General features: G+C 37.9%; 3 protein-coding genes across 3 annotated transcripts; 1 reads left to right on the top strand and 2 right to left on the bottom strand.

Moving 5' to 3' along the window:
- Window positions 1-72: 72 nt before the first annotated feature.
- On the bottom strand, window positions 73-2,639 carry magoh (mago homolog, exon junction complex subunit). Its single transcript, XM_053322191.1, has 5 exons — window positions 2,489-2,639; window positions 2,106-2,164; window positions 965-1,075; window positions 392-474; window positions 73-292 (listed from the first exon to the last, which is right to left on the bottom strand). Exons 1-5 carry the CDS (start codon window positions 2,577-2,579, stop codon window positions 193-195), a joined length of 444 nt encoding a protein of 147 aa, XP_053178166.1. The 5' UTR covers window positions 2,580-2,639; the 3' UTR covers window positions 73-192.
- An 857-nt stretch (window positions 2,640-3,496) lies between these two features.
- aatf (apoptosis antagonizing transcription factor) lies at window positions 3,497-5,425 on the top strand. The gene has a single exon (XM_053322212.1). It carries the CDS (start codon window positions 3,525-3,527, stop codon window positions 5,145-5,147), a length of 1,623 nt encoding a protein of 540 aa, XP_053178187.1. The 5' UTR covers window positions 3,497-3,524; the 3' UTR covers window positions 5,148-5,425.
- A 2,598-nt stretch (window positions 5,426-8,023) lies between these two features.
- Window positions 8,024-14,074, bottom strand: uck2a (uridine-cytidine kinase 2a). Its single transcript, XM_053322306.1, has 7 exons — window positions 13,970-14,074; window positions 12,429-12,588; window positions 12,153-12,249; window positions 9,641-9,783; window positions 9,429-9,526; window positions 9,271-9,319; window positions 8,024-8,172 (listed from the first exon to the last, which is right to left on the bottom strand). The coding sequence occupies exons 1-7, from the start codon at window positions 14,072-14,074 to the stop codon at window positions 8,036-8,038; spliced, it is 789 nt and encodes a 262-aa protein (XP_053178281.1). The 3' UTR covers window positions 8,024-8,035.
- Window positions 14,075-15,895: the final 1,821 nt, after the last annotated feature.

Here is a 15,895-nt window from a genome sequence, read left to right on the forward strand (position 1 = left end):
TTACTATAAGTGAAATTAGTCTTTAAAAGTTACTTATTTCCTTCTTGCAAATAGCTCAGACATAGTATTGATTTTTTTCACCCTTTATTTAAAATAAAAACAGTTCAACCAAAAGCAAATGTACAAATGCGGTAGTACAACAACAGAAACATGAGCTAAAGCACTTAAAATGAACAAAAAGAATCCATGTTTTTAGATTGGCTTGATCTTGAAGTGTAGTCCAATGAGACTGAAGACGAGACATTTCAGATCTTGCACCAGGTAGTAGAACACGCGGAGGCCTTCAGGATCCCTGAAAAACAGAGCAGTTTGAAATGTTAGGGCCTTTTGTTAGTGACAAATATCCAGCATCTACTACCTTTAAATGCTGGAGACCAAGTACCATACTCACTTTGACTGGTTGACGTCGATCAATGAACCGATTTTGGAAGTTGTGAATGAAATGTGCTCGTCCCCGATGACGATCTCCAGTTCCTGTTAAAGAACAGAAATAGCCAAGTGAGTCCTACAGCTTGAAAAATACCTTTTAATGGTCAATGCAATCAATGCAATCAATACGGAGTGAATTTTACTGCAGTGTTTTAGTAAAGAGGGCCCTGTACAACTTCAGAATAATATTAGTAATAAAATCTATCTGTAAAAACTGATCTACAAAGGGTTTGACAGGAACAGAAAATACAGGAATGAAATTAAAATGATAGACAAACACATATCAACTAATAAGTTATTGATAAAAACTAGTTTCATGGAATTACTTAAATGATTTAGTGTTTTCCTCATTATAAACATGTAAACACCACAGTAGTAGTGCAGTAGTGAGGAGAAAGGGCACAAATAACATCTGCATATTTCAAATCTAGGTCACAATAAAAGAAATACACTACAGTCAAATCAGTGTCATTGCTTGTAATCAATGACACTGGTTTAACAAGCAAAATTATCATGTCACTGTTGCTGAACGAACCTGTCTGCCAACTCTGTCAGGAGGCGGCCACAGTGCATCGTCTTCCTTGGTGATCTCACTGTCGTCGATGATCCTCTTCAGCTCCTCCATCACACTTTTGTGTACATATGCCTGTATGAATGAATGAACTGTTGAACTTCTGCAGCTAGCATGTTTACAGATATAGAAATCACAGTGTGAGAATAAATGCCCTCTGCAGCACTGGGGAACTAAAGAGGGCCTTTTATGCTTTTCCTTATTTTCAGTCATAATGTTACAATGTCAGAGGTTCATATTAACAAAAAGTGTCAAATAGTTCAAACATAGGTAGAAGTAATTCAGGATCATGTTGTGATTCAAGAGTGACATTGGACACTGGTCACTGGCTGCCAGTCCTCTATCAGCCATCAACAGGGGGCATGTTGTAGACATCATCAAGTTTGTAATCAAGCCATTTGGCAGGCTTGATGAGGATGATAAAATATGCTATTTATAAAGTTTCTACTGTATATTATTTAGTATGTGTGCCTAGTCTGTATTTGCCATTTAAACAATTTAATAATAAAAATGATATTGGCCAAATAGCTTATGGAATGAAGCATTATTGGCTGACTATAGAATACATAATTGTAGAAATAGCCTAATGCTCATACAGTAGTAAAATATATTTGCTAGGAACTTTAGTACAGAGGTTGCAGTGAGAAGAAAATCAAAGCCCTATCTGCAACTTGTTACAAATCTGTGTGTTAGAAATTGAGGGGCTCCAAAAAGGTCCATTAAAAGAAAAATACAGAGTCTTTAGAACTGTGAATTATGCAAAGCTACTCTAGTAGAGTCCCAGAATGAAAATATGGAGCTGGAAATGAGAATCATAGGTCCCCTTTAATATATATATTAAAAGTTCTCTCCTGTTTTATTGAATGAATGAATCCATCTACGTGCCTATTTAAGCATCATGATAATGAATGACTACCAACAGTTATGTCTAAAATATGGCACACTGTTGATATCTGAAGATGAAATCACAGACATTATGAGCTTATGTGGCATATCAGTGATTGTAAACATAAGTTCAGCAGACATATGAACTGCCATGGTACAAAAGTTTAGGAATACAGTCAAGTAGTCAGACAAGTTTGGTGTTTCTAACAACATATATTACCTCTTTTCTGATCATGACGTCGTTCTTGTAGTTGCTGTTGTTTGCATATCTCAGTTTACCTGCAACAAAATCAAGATTAAAGCAGAAATGTAAAAACGATGCATCTTTAAGCAGAGACCTCTGAAGTTAGGAGTCCTGCAGGCCACATGGCGCTTTTACTCTCATTTCATTCAACGTGAATCAGCACCGCATGGACAGTAAGTTCATTTACAGATTTGCTTCAGTTTACATTTTACCTATTATATTTTTTCACACAAAAGAAACCAAAGAGAGAATTTGGCGCTAATCAGCTCACTTTAACTCTGCTGCGGCCTACTCACCGGCGACGATAGCTTCCACCGGGAAAAACTCAAATATACAGTTTAACGATGAATTCCACTTACCGTCAGGTCTGAATTCAAATTCCAGGAACTCATGTCCGAATTTGCCCTTGTGCCCAACATAATATCTCAAATAAAAGTCGCTTGTTGACATTTTGACTCTTCACAAAGTCTTCCTGGTGAAGAGTGCGACCAAGACTTAGCTAACGAGGGTAGCCTGGCTAGTCATGTACGCATGCGTAGAGGCTCACAAGGTTTATTGGTACGCTTTTGCCCTGATGTTTGTCTGTCAGGTTCTTACAGTTGTTAAACCTCAGCATTGACTTTTCATTTATACACTATTTTATACCTGACATTGTCCTTCACATTCCCACTGAAATCGGCATGTTGATAAATAATGTTTATTAATTTGCAATCATAAATTCCTGATTTAGTTTTTATTAAATACAACCCTGCTTTGTGTTGAATTTCTCTATGAGAATCTGAGAAAATATTTAGAAACATGAATTTCTTCAAGATGTCCTTTAAGAAACACTGTGGGTTGGGTGTGCATTGTCCAAGATTGGTATTAAATTTATAATTTTGTGACTTGATTGTACTGATTTGATGTTTTCTGTCGTAAGATTATGAACTTACTATTATATGTAGGCTAATAGATTTATTATTTGTTTACTTTTTTTAAAAAGTAAATAATTCTAAAAAACATTCCTATCTATATTTTTCCAATAATCCCTGTAAAACTGTTTATTAACTCACTTATTTTTATATTTAGTTTTTTTTTTTTATAACTGTATGTAATAGATTTTTTTAAAGTAAATAATTATAAAAATTAAAATAATTTCTGTCTATAGTTTTTTTCAATAATCTCTGTATAACTGATTATGCTCTTTTAATGTAATTTCTACTGTTATAATGATTTAGTTTAGCAAATTATTACGAAAACACTACAATTCACAGCAGCTAGAGGCCGTATTCTGCCTGGCAGACGTCGCACAGGGAAAATTATGCCCAATTTTGTCGCATTTTTATAACGTCATCATCCTCCGCACTGACGATCGGACCTGAGCGCAGCACATGTGTGTATGTTAGAAACTTAATCATGGCTGGCTCGTTTTCACAGGAGCTCGAGGAGTTATTGAACCCTTTGCCTAAATTCGCTGATCCAGAGGATGATGGTGACGAGGCGACCAAAGCCAGAGTCACAGAGAGATCCCATGAGGACGATCATGATGATGATGATGATGAAGTCGGCCTCAGTGCTCTGCGGAAGCACAACACAGATTTGCTCACAGAGACAGACAGAAGGTACGTGGGGAAGAGAGTCTCTCGTAAACAACTGCTGATGGACATTGAGGGATCTGGTGCAGAAGATGACGATGATGATGATGATGATGAGGCGGAGGAGGATGAGGAGGGTAGCATGGAAGAAGAAGAAGATGACGAAGAGTTAGAGGATGACTTGGAAGATGAAGAAGGCACAAATAAACTGTCATCTAAAATGAAAAGCGGTGACATGTTCCCTCAGGGAGTGGACTTTCATAAACTGACAGAGGGTATGGACGACCTTGGAGTAAGTGAGGAAGATGATGATGACAGTGGTGAGGAGGATGAGGGCAGTGATGAAGGCTCTGATGATGATGATGATGAGATGGAAGACGAAGACGGCGAGGACGAAGGAGCCGTCCGCACCTTCTCCAAAGAGAAAGTGGACGAAGAGGTGGAGAAGGGGAATTCTGTGAAGAACCAGCTGGCGTTGTGGGACCAACTGCTCGAGGGTCGGATCAGGATCCAAAAAGCTCTGATGACCACCAACCAGCTTCCACAGCCGCAGACGTTGCCTGAGTTTAAAAGGCAGGGTGGAGCTGAGTTTGCGGGGGCACTGAAGAACACCCACAAGGCTTTAAAAGCTCTGCAGAGATCCCTGCTGGAGCTTCACGATCAGGTGCTTTACCAGAACCCAGACACCAAGACCATTGCTCTGGGGAAACCTGAAGGAGCCCAGAGTGAAGATGAGGAGATCAACAGCGATGAGGACGAAGAGGAGCCCATGAAGGAGGAAGGACCGCTCAAACGAAAACTGGAGATGGCTGAATACCCGGACTTCATGGCTAAACGCTTTGCTGCCTTCCAGCCATACTGCAATGCCACATTGCAGAAGTGGCATGACAAAACCAGACTGACCATGGGCAAGAGCACCAAGGGTTTCGGGGCATTTGATAGGAACATATTGACCCAGGTGGAGCAGGTACTGATGGACCATGAGAGGTTGGTACGGCGTACTCAAACCAAACGCTCAGATTATAGAGTGCTGGGGAAAAAAGAGGCCTCCACTATCACCTCCGAGACCGTCCCCGAAGAGGGCGAAGAGGCCGAGCAGAAGCTGAAGGCGAACGCTCACCTGAAAGATCTGGACGAGGATTTATTCGACGACGACGACTTCTACCACCAGCTGCTGCGAGAGCTCATCGAGCGCAAGACAAACGCGGCTGACCCCAACGACCAGGTGGCCATGGGCAAGCAGTGGCTGGCCATCCAGAAACTACGCAGCAAGATCAAGAAGAAGGTGGACACCAAGGCCAGTAAGGGACGCAAAGTCAGGTTCCACATCCACAGTAAACTGGTCAACTTCATGGCTCCTGTAGACCACAGCTCGGTCAGCGACGAGGCACGCAACGAACTGTATCGGGGCCTTTTCGGTCAGAACTCTACAGTTAGGGAGTGAAGTGTTCATCATGTGGAGAACAGATGCCAGGGTGTTAGCAAAGTAGAGCTTTCTCTACATACCCAGGAGTGGTGCCAAGCAGCAGTTTGGATTAGGACTGTCGCCTGCTCTATGTCAAGGGTTCTTCAGGACTGAGTGGAAGAGTTATGGTGCTCTGATGGGACTAAACTGGGTCACTGGGCAAACACAAGTTCTTTAATGAATATCTTTTTTTACTGAGTTATATTTTCAGTATGTTTTTACCTCAGGACCAATCTGTGGTCTAATGTAATATGTAAGAAACTGTACTGAGTCTTCAGTATATAGGACAACAATCCATGTATTGTACATTTTATACTGTATTGTTTGTCTTCTGTCACCAAGTCATACAATTCAAGTAAAAAGTTAACTTAACTTAAATCATATGGCCTTATTTTTTTTTTTAAACTGTAGTGGAGTGTCCTAACAATGACTTATGACATTACATATGAGCCAGTTTTGACTACACACAAAAGGACAATTTAGAGAACTTGTTTGTTATAATGACGGTCTAGTCGGTGTATCTCCACACTGCTTTTGTTGCGGTTGGCTGAAAAAAGGTCAGATTTAAATATACAACGTCCCTTTACGATTTAACAAGTTTATTACAAAAGCAAATGAATAGACAAATCTGTAGAAATGTAATCATTTAATACACCTCTATATGGGCTCCATTAGTTGCATGAAGCACATAATTTCTTGCCATGTTCGCTGTAGCATAGCCTCATCAGTGGTGGCAATGGCATCAGTGATCTTTTGCTTCAGGTTGTTGATGTCCCGTATCTTTGTTCCATACACCATACACAAATGCAATGTGATTAAAAACTACTATAACCACTGAGTACATAGAACAAATCTGATTAACATATCTCATCAATTGCTTTTGTAATTAATTTTTTAAATTGCAAAGAGACTTTGTGGACACCCTGTATACTTCATTTATTGATTTTGAAGAGCACAGTTTTTACAGGTAACACTGGGTGGTGCCGTTCTTATTCAAGCGTCCTGGTAAGCCATGACAGTGATGGCCATCATTCATTCAGCTACTGACATGCCAAATCTAAATTAGCCACCATGTGCAAGTTTCTTAATTTAGAATGTATAAACTCCCTGCAGGTTGCTATCGGTGCTCAATTTCCCCAGAAAATAATGTGTGTCCTTGTCCTTGTCCTCAGTGGTAGTTCCAGCCCTGGTTGTCAGTACACTATTCACAGTATTAGTAACTTAAAAAGACAGATTTCAGGAGCTCAAATAAACATAGAAACAGGTTTTTGAAAGTTTATCTGAAAATAATATGAAGCTTCAGCCGTCCAAATGAGTCAAATCAATTAGATATCTTTTGATGTTAGTCTTTTTAGTGTCAAAGTCCCTCTTTTTGTGACTATAACTGTGTGAACACACTGTGAGCACGTTTGAGGGGGATCTTTTAATAGCCAGACTGAACAAGACAAATTATTACAGCAAAGGAAACCTGTTTCAGTGTTCATATGGACACCAACATGAACTGTTAAACCTTTCCTGGGCAATAAAAAAAAAGGACACAAAGTAGCATGTGGCACTTTTCTCTTAATATGAAGATTTAAAACAGAACAGAATGTCTTTAAAAAAATAGAACAGACTTAAACTAAGAGGAGGTGACATGAAATTATATATATATATATATATATATATATATATATATATATATATATATATATATATATATATATATATATATATATATATATATATATATATATATATATATATATATATATATATATATATATATATATATATATATATATATATATGATTTGGAGGTGTTGTGTATTAACTCAAAGACAGTACCTGAGACCTTTATAAGAAAATGTATACAAGAAAACTGCATAACAATACATTTACAGAATACATTTACATTGGCTTTCATGTACTTTTTGACATTTTACAGCTCAATGCATTGAGTAGCAACTGAGTTTTCAGCATCTAATTTTACGGCTTTTAAATCAAACTTGCATATATGTGCATCTGAGGATTCAAGTTTAAGGGAACCAGAGAAAAATTATATTTTGTGGTAATTCCATAACAACAGAATGAATTGTTCTTTATGTGAAGTTGCACATTAGTTACAGTAATGTCAATACTACATTGCAAGGAAAAAAAATCATATTACTCAATTAAGCCGAAGACAGCGCAGAACATTCTTTGGTGATGATGTACATGATGTACATTTAATGATCTGAGGTGGAAGTCGGTTGTTGAAATTTGATATAACTAATTCAGTTTGTTAAACTTACACAAGATAAATGCTGCTTTTGAGCAACGTGAGAAAAAAAAAAAGTGTACAATACCAGGACTTTCAACCCATTCATACATTGCAAAATTTATTTCCATGAGTCAAAATATGCTTTATATATGGAGCTTGAAAAAAGATGTAAAGTTGCATTGATAAAGGGAGTTAGTCAGGTCACACAGTGAAGCTTTAAGGGTAGTGAGGCCCTGCCATTGAGCAGCATGTCGCTACACTGCATTTATTGTACTGTTAAAGGCTGTCAAGTGTTTGGTTTTTTTTTAAACGCAAAACTGCATCTTAAGTTTCTCCGTTTCAGTGCTGTGGTAAAGGCAAGCAGCAGTTTTAAATGATATTACGAGTTCGTCCCTTTGTAATCCTCCTCTTTCAATCTCATACACAAAATATAAGAAGAAAAAAAAATACAGCAGAATACTACTTCTTTAAACCAGCTTCGCAAAGGAATGGTTTCCTTTCTTCTCATGTTTCCTCAGTCCAAACTGAATCATATCAAAAGGCCGTTAGCCAAATGAAGTGCACAATCAGGCACAATCAGGCGAACCTTCCCTTTCGTCTCTCGAGGGTAGGGGGAGTGCTGTGCTCAGTGGGGCCGACTGCTGGACTCCATGTTTGGCTGCTTCTTCGTCATTCCGTAGCTCTTAAACCAGCCGTTCAGCCGTTTGGTCAAACCGCCAGTTACAATATCCTGGATGTGTTGAACTATTAGATTTATGGCAACTGTATAAGGGAGAAAAAGAGATTGTGTCATCAGAGGAGCCCCAGGTTGTGATTCTCATGTTTGTACCTTTACATTTGAGTCAGAGCCAAAACATACATTTTTCCTAAAGTTCTTTGAGGAAAGAAATCATTCAAAACCAAAAGACTGAAGACTAACATTGAAAGATATATACTTGATATGACTCATTTGGACATATGCACTCACTTGGCCTCATTATTAGATACACCTGTGCAATCTAATGCAATCTAATACAACTCTGCTATAAATTCTACATTTATGAAGTTCATACATTTTCAGTTTTTCTTTTAGGTGATAATTCTACTATCTTTATTATTGAGATCATAGTGGTGATGGTGATGATTGCCTCCCTGCCTGTCTGGTATAATGATTGGCCTAAAGTCACATGACCAAAAACCCAACTCATGTTGGTAGATAACCCATTGGCTACATGACTGGATACACATACTTGTGTGTGTGTGTGTGTGTGTGTGTGTGTGTGTGTGTGTGTGTGTGTGTGTGTGTGTGTGTGTGTATTTGGAATATACATATACATTTATTGGTTATTTTCAGTGTATTTAGAGTCGCACCACGAGAAACATATCTTTTGTGTGGGTGTGTGAGTAACACATGGAATTTTTTTTTTGTTCAACCAGATGTCTTTTAGGATTCTGAAAACACCCTCAAAACAAAACAATACCCAGTGTTGGTAAACCATCATCAGGTTTCTTCCAAGATTGCCAGGTGTGTCAGTGTTTCTGGGAAAATGTGATACTCTTTGTGTCAAAAGTCACAATAATACATAAGAGGTACAAGCTGGGTTTTTACAGTGTTTTCATTCACAGTTTGTTTTGGAAGACGTTTTTTTACTCACATTAACAGACAAAGCTGTTTTGTCCTCCAAGCAGCAGAGGCTTGTGCTGCTGCCTTGTTTCGAAAGCACAATTCCCAGCTTGGAGGTCAACAATAAACACAGCTGTGTCTTTCATAATAACACTGTTGGGACCAGTGTCTCAAACATTTGGTTTCAATGCTTTACTATGATTCCTAATATAGTCTGCTGGGAGAATCTCCCAGGGAACAAAAGCAAATATACTCACCAAGGTTATCAGCTCCTCTTGGTATGATCACATCTGCATATTTCTTCGTCTAAATAGCGTTGATAAGAAGAGAAACAAGTTTTGACCATGAGTCCACGTTCAGGGACACGACCATGCAAACTGGATTGAGTAGTATTACATGTAGAATATGCACTCACTGGCAGACAGAACTCCTCAAATGCAGGCTTGACGAAAGTAATGTACTGTGCTAGAATGCTTTCCAAGTCCCGACCTCGTTCGCTCATATCACGAAGAACTAAGGGAGAAGGAGACCAGGGAAAAGTTACCTTCTAAAAGTAATAGTTCAGACATTTTGGGGAGTTTTCTAGAAATGTAAAAGGGTTAATTCAGTGGTGTTTGTATGCCCCACCTCTGCGTGATAGCCTTGTGTCTGCATCAGTGTCCACAAACAACTTCATTTGGAAAAGGTCTCGAATGTCTTGAGCGTAGAACATCAAGATGCCCTCAAACAGTACCACATCGGCAGGGTAGACTGTCACTGTCTCTTCCTTCCTGTCATACAAAGACATTAAGGATAAAAATGCTTAAAACTGTGTAACTTTTAGTGAACAATAGCCATTGTCACAAACGACAATGACGGTCTTAATACATAGCGTACATTCAATGGGCTCCCATCAGCAGAGAACAACGATCATTTGTTAAAAAGGCTTCATCGCTGATTAAAATGAAAATTTTATAGGGTAGTAAAAATATGGAACTATTAACAACTTTTGACCATGAGTTTCTAAATGTTAATGACTTCATTATGTTGTGATGTCAGTTGGGATGTCCCTTTCTGTGGACAATAGCAGAGGACCTTTCCTTCTCCAAATCTGCTGCTGTCATTTGTCAACCCTTTCCAGTTCCTTAGTGTGACACATGGCACTAGAACTGCACTAGTCCTCTTGCCTTTGTCCTATATGTTTTTATTCCCAGAAAATGATGTAAGAAGTTATGTTTTTTAACTCCTCTCTGTTTGCTTGTCTGTTGGCAGGGTTACTCAAAAGGTCCCTCGCCAGATTTAATAACAGGATACAATTTTTGAACTGTTTAAACAGGCCTAGGCTGAGGCTCAAATTCTACTACTATTCTGTAAATGTAGATTTGTACAAATTCACATAGCTCAATGCTTATCTCCCTCTCTACAAGTTCAAATTAATCCAAGCAAAAGGGTTAAACATATTTTCAATTAAGAGTAAAGGATGTCCTTAAAGACTTTACTAAACCACGAGCTTGATTTCTAGTTTGTATCAGATTAATGTGTTTGCTAGTTAGCTACTATCCATCTAGTGTTTAGCATATTACGAGCGTTGGACAGGCCTAAACATAAAACCAATTACAGAAATATAGACATATATTATTAATGCATCCTTAATAAAATTTAAACCATGCACTTGTTTTAATTGAGTAGGATCAAGACTGCACTGACCCAAACAGTCTCTAGGGTGAGTGACTGAGCAAACTAATGAGTAGCACTGCACCACATCAACTGAATTGAATAATGTTAGCGACAATAGCTACATGTTTTTAGGGGGGCTTCATTTCCCTAAAGGTCAGCCTATATAAAAGGACACATTAATTTCTACCAAATGTATCTCATGTTCTTCACTGGGAGGGGACTTCATAGGGTTTTTTTTCATTGAACGGGCACCAAATTATTTACTTCAGGTTTGTTAAACTAAAGTGAACCCTGGATAACACTTATTCTTTTTTTCCATTAGAAGGGCACCCATACATAACCTCCAACTCACCGCATGACAGCAACTCATGGCGCACTGCATTACATCCTCTTCATTTAAAAAGGCACACCATGTTTTCTCACTTTCGGGGGTACTTTGCAGGCACCATTACATTTTCTACCACTGAAAGAGCACCCATGAGGACACTTCAGTCCAGATAGTCACATATATAAAAAGGCCCTCTATAGGGTATTTCATCCTGATTGACCCATAACTGAGACAGTCATCACATAACTTTGGTATTTCTTTTGTGTGGTCACCTTGGATGGTATTTTACCATACTGTGGGGGCACATTAACATACCATGGGGAGACCTTAGACAACACTTCATCATACCATGGGGAGACCTTAGACAACACTTCATCATACCATGGAGACACCTTAGATGGCATTTTATCATACTGTGGAGGCACATTAACATACCATGGGGAGACCATAGACAACACTCTTATCATACCGTGGGGGCACCTTAGTGGGTACTTTATCATACCATGGGCCAGTGAAAGTAGTAAAGTAATAAACTCTGCAAATGGGCTCAATGATGTCAATTATTAAAGAATATTTAACCTACTGTTTGCCTGCTCAATGGCTTCTGGTGCAACCAATAACAGCTGTACCAGCAAAACCCTTGAGTGTACTGAAGTTAGTAATGTTGGTTTTTATTGCTTATGAATTCAACTTTTCCAATGCAAAAGGAAAAATGTGTCATTATATCTTTTAGAAGTTTAAAGCTACAATAAAGGACTTTAACATTTTAATTCTACATTGTTCCAGTGCAATACATAAAAGAAAAACTAAGTTTACAAAGGGATCAATCCAGAGCTTTTGTATGTTTTTGCCCATTTACTACCATTTACATATATTTTGCATATATATTACTGATGACTATTTCTGAAAGACTTCTGTAGTGTTTTAGATTTTCAAATATGTTTTTCCTACTTCCCAGGCAGCTATCTGTCACGATCAATTTCACTATTCTATGAAAATCGATTTGCATAAAAATGTAGACTAATTAATTACTACAGTGGACATCAGATGTGCTTTTATTGTTAATGTTAGTGCTGCAATATGATCAACTGGAGACATATTTCATAGTCTCTCGACTGAAACATGTAAATACACTTCTTAAAAAGACTCATTCACCTGGAATGTGTAACAAAGTCATAAACTGGGATGTGCACTGTTTTGCCCTCCTTGATGTCCCACAGAGTCGCAATTATGAGGTCGTTGTCAAATGCATCTGTAGGGAAAGTGCACAAAGTATCAGGATGAAATATTAGACAGTGGATGATATCTCACACCAAAAACCTGAGTCATGTACAGATCACTATTGGACACAACTGTTTCAGAACAACAGAGTTTTGATTATCCTGCCGCCACAGGATACATGAATGCAGTGAGGTGTGTTATTGGCAATACCTGGGTGGTCAAAGTTGAACTGGCCCTTGAGTGCCTTGGCCTTCTGTTCTGGCGTGAGGACCCTGTAGAAACTATCCTGGCTGAGGATGGCCACTTGCCGCTGGTGGTGGTCGATCTCATTCTGCCCCAGCAGCTCCATGATCTTGCTGCACACCGACGACTGGCCATAAAAGCAATGCAAAAACAAGATGTACATTTTTGGAACTTGCAGCGGTCGTCTGTATAAATTAAACAAAGCATAAGCCTTCATTTACATGTATTTACTTTATTGTGTGTTTGTGGAGATATTACAAATCAATATAAAAGCTGTAAATGTGGATTTCATGGCTACATTAGCTTTGTGTCTAAAAAGACTCCAAGTCACCAGTATCAATTAGATCCTAACTGGAGTGCTCTTTTCTAAGTGTTAATCTTGTCACACTCAAAGATAAATGAATACAGAAGACAAAGACTGCAGTCGACACCCTGTAATGTGCTTTGAAGAACAGGTGGCTCTATCATACCAGGAAGTCAAAGCCACAAACAGCTGTCTTCTGAGCAACAACCTTCTTTTGTTGATAACCTTCGACAATCTTTTGTTGATAATGAAATTTCTCTATTATCACTGGTTTGGCTTTTTTGGTTAAACCGAGTGTTCCTGGAAAATGTAAGTACCCATCACAAGTTCACACCGCGTGTCCGAAACATCGACCCACTGCAGCGTGGAGGCTAGACTGCAACTCTGTCGCTTTACTACATCTGGCATCCTTCAAATGACCAAATTCGTTTATGAAGACTGATGCACCCTTCTCTGATGCAAGACAACTACAATTGTTGCCAGCTCCTCACAATCTTTGACACACTGCACAAGGTCGCAGATTTTTTCATGGCACTGAAGAATCATTGTAATGCCAATGAGCTAGACAGTGATGCACAGAACGAGACAGTGAATGCATCAGTGTTACAAAGGAAGGAAATTATGAAGCATTTGCAGGATGAGATCAGCACAAAAGAGGATAGTAAAAAAAAAACATTCCTCAGACTATCTCAAACTAGATATGACCCGCAGACATCATGACACCTTGAAATCATAATATTTTTTAAAGTCTCTCATTTCCATGTGCTTATAGGTAGAAGAACTGACACAGCTGATGCTAATCAACTGAAATTGCACTTTTACTGTGGCCTTTGTCACCCTTTATATCCCCTGAAGTTGACAAATGTGAAGGAATGATGCTACATATGAGAGCCCTTTAATTTTCATCTATCACACTGCTTTATTAAGCATCCAGGTTAAAGACACATTACAGACAATAGACAGGAGTTCTTAACCTAGTTTGACATGCGGCCTACACCCCGCTCATTATTGATCAGTATCAGACACAATCAGTCTATTTGATCGATCAGATACATGATTAATTGCCTGTGATTTTATCTCCAGGAAAAAAAAAAACATTGCGCGTCATCAATATTTTAAATGATATCAACCAGCTGTGTCAGCCTAATATATAAAAAACACATCATAAATATAATTAAATAAAGAGTGCAATATAAACGCCAACCTTGCCGCTGGCTGTCCCTCCAGCCACGCCAATGAGGAAAGGCTGCCGATTATTGTTCTCATTTTCGGCTTGGTCACCTGGCTTTGTCTCGCTGTCGCCTGCCATGCTTCATCTGCAGCGCTATGCGGCCCTCTGACACACGGGGGTGTCTGCGCTCCTCCCATTTCATGATGCTGCTGGTGATGATGAAGTGGATGATAATGATGAGAGTGACGATGATGATGATGATGATGTGGCGGTTATAAAAATGTTGTTGTGAGTAGTTTGTGTAGTTTAGAGATTTTTTGTCAGATAATGTTAACTTATGCACTTTAGGTTCATTTCTAAGATATTTTAAAATTCTATACCAGTTTATGTTGAGTAAAAAGACTAAACAAACTATTAAAAGTAATACAATACACTTACATTGTGGTTATAATGGATTTAAAACAAAAAACAATGTGTTTCTTCCTCATATTTCAGTCCTGTATAGGGAGGGACCGCCCCTGTGAAATTGATTTTTCCCTTTTTTCCGCCATTGTCGTTACTGCGTCAAAAAGGTGCTGATTAAACTATGACTACAGCACTTTATTTAGAGGCCACGTTCTTAAAAAGAGAAGAAGAAAGATTTGATTCTGTCCAATTCAAGGCCATAATATATGTGTATATATATGTACACACACAAATATATAGTGTACTGCTGTATTGTATTTAGGCTAGTGTTTCTCTCTCTAGAAAAGCTGCCAAAACAGCAGGCAGGATATATATGACTATGTTTTTTTTTTAAACTGATTTAGCTAAAATAATCAAGAGGGTTTCATGTGAGGAGATTGAGAATAATAATAATATTTATTTATTTTGAAGATAAAATAAGATATTCCTTTATTAGTCCCATGATGGGGAAATTTACCTTATAGAAGCAGCACAATGAACGGTAAAAATAAAAGTGGGTCAATAAAACAAAGAATAAAGAACAATAAATGATAAGTACAAAAGCAATAAAACAAATAGTAGTGAAAATATAGTAAAATAATAGTAACATTATCTACAAGAGTAATATTGGTGTTGAGTGACAATATGTTTGATATTGTTATTGCACAGATTCAAAGTGGGGAAAAAATAAATATATATTCAAATATATACACACACGCACACACACAGACACAGATACACACACACACACACACACACACACACACACACACATACACACACACACACACATACAGTACCAGTCAAAAGTTTGGAGACACCTTCTCATCCAATGGTTTTTCTTTATTTTTTAAATTTTCTACATTGTAGATTAATACTGAAGACATCCAAACTATGACAGACATATGGAATTATGTAGTAAACAAAAAAGAGTTAAACAAACCAGAATATGTTTTATATTTTAGATTCTTCAAAGTAGCCACCTTTTGTTTTGATGAAAGTTTTGCACACTCTAGGCATTCTCTCAATATAAGGCAAGGCAAGGCAAGGCAGTTTTATTTATATAGCGCATTTCATACACAATGGCAATTCAATGTGCTTTAACACATCTTACAACACATTGATATTTCAATACAATTAAGTGACCAGGCAGTATTACAGATACAATAGAATAATAAAAAAAACACAAGCAGACATAAAATTATACAATGTAAAAAGATACATACACAGAAGAGAGAGAAAATATATATGAATAAAAATACTTTAAAAAAAAGTAAACTTCAAAACTTCAAAAAGTGAATAAGCATTACAAACCAACTTAAATAATCTAGCAACGTTGTCCACAATGTTTCTTATACATTACAGACAGAATCATAGAAGAAGATTATTGTTTTGATTGTAATTCTTAGTAGAAATATTAGAGGAGAAATGTTTAGTATACACTTGAGATCAGTAGGTGGCGCTAATGATCCAGAAAGCTGAACCGGATGTACTTTACAAACCTGTGACCTTTTT

This window comes from Scomber japonicus, chromosome 7, assembly GCF_027409825.1.
Source record: "Scomber japonicus isolate fScoJap1 chromosome 7, fScoJap1.pri, whole genome shotgun sequence".
In the NCBI taxonomy this organism is placed as follows: domain Eukaryota; kingdom Metazoa; phylum Chordata; class Actinopteri; order Scombriformes; family Scombridae; genus Scomber; species Scomber japonicus.

Bases quoted from the DNA above. Each gene is read 5' to 3' on its own strand.
- magoh (XM_053322191.1), bottom strand. From the start codon at position 2,579: ATGTCAACAAGCGACTTTTATTTGAGATATTATGTTGGGCACAAGGGC. The intron at 1,076-2,105 runs GTAATATATGTT...TCATTCATACAG, and splicing joins ACGTCATGATCAGAAAAGAG to GCATATGTACACAAAAGTGT. The intron at 475-964 runs GTTCGTTCAGCA...GTTCTTTAACAG, and splicing joins CTGACAGAGTTGGCAGACAG to GAACTGGAGATCGTCATCGG.
- aatf (XM_053322212.1), top strand. From the start codon at position 3,525: ATGGCTGGCTCGTTTTCACAGGAGCTCGAGGAGTTATTGAACCCTTTG.
- uck2a (XM_053322306.1), bottom strand. From the start codon at position 14,074: ATGGCAGGCGACAGCGAGACAAAGCCAGGTGACCAAGCCGAAAATGAG. The intron at 9,784-12,152 runs GTGAATGAGTCT...TTTGTATGACAG, and splicing joins GACTTTGTTACACATTCCAG to GAAGGAAGAGACAGTGACAG. The intron at 9,320-9,428 runs GTGAGTGCATAT...AACGCTATTTAG, and splicing joins TTGAGGAGTTCTGTCTGCCA to ACGAAGAAATATGCAGATGT.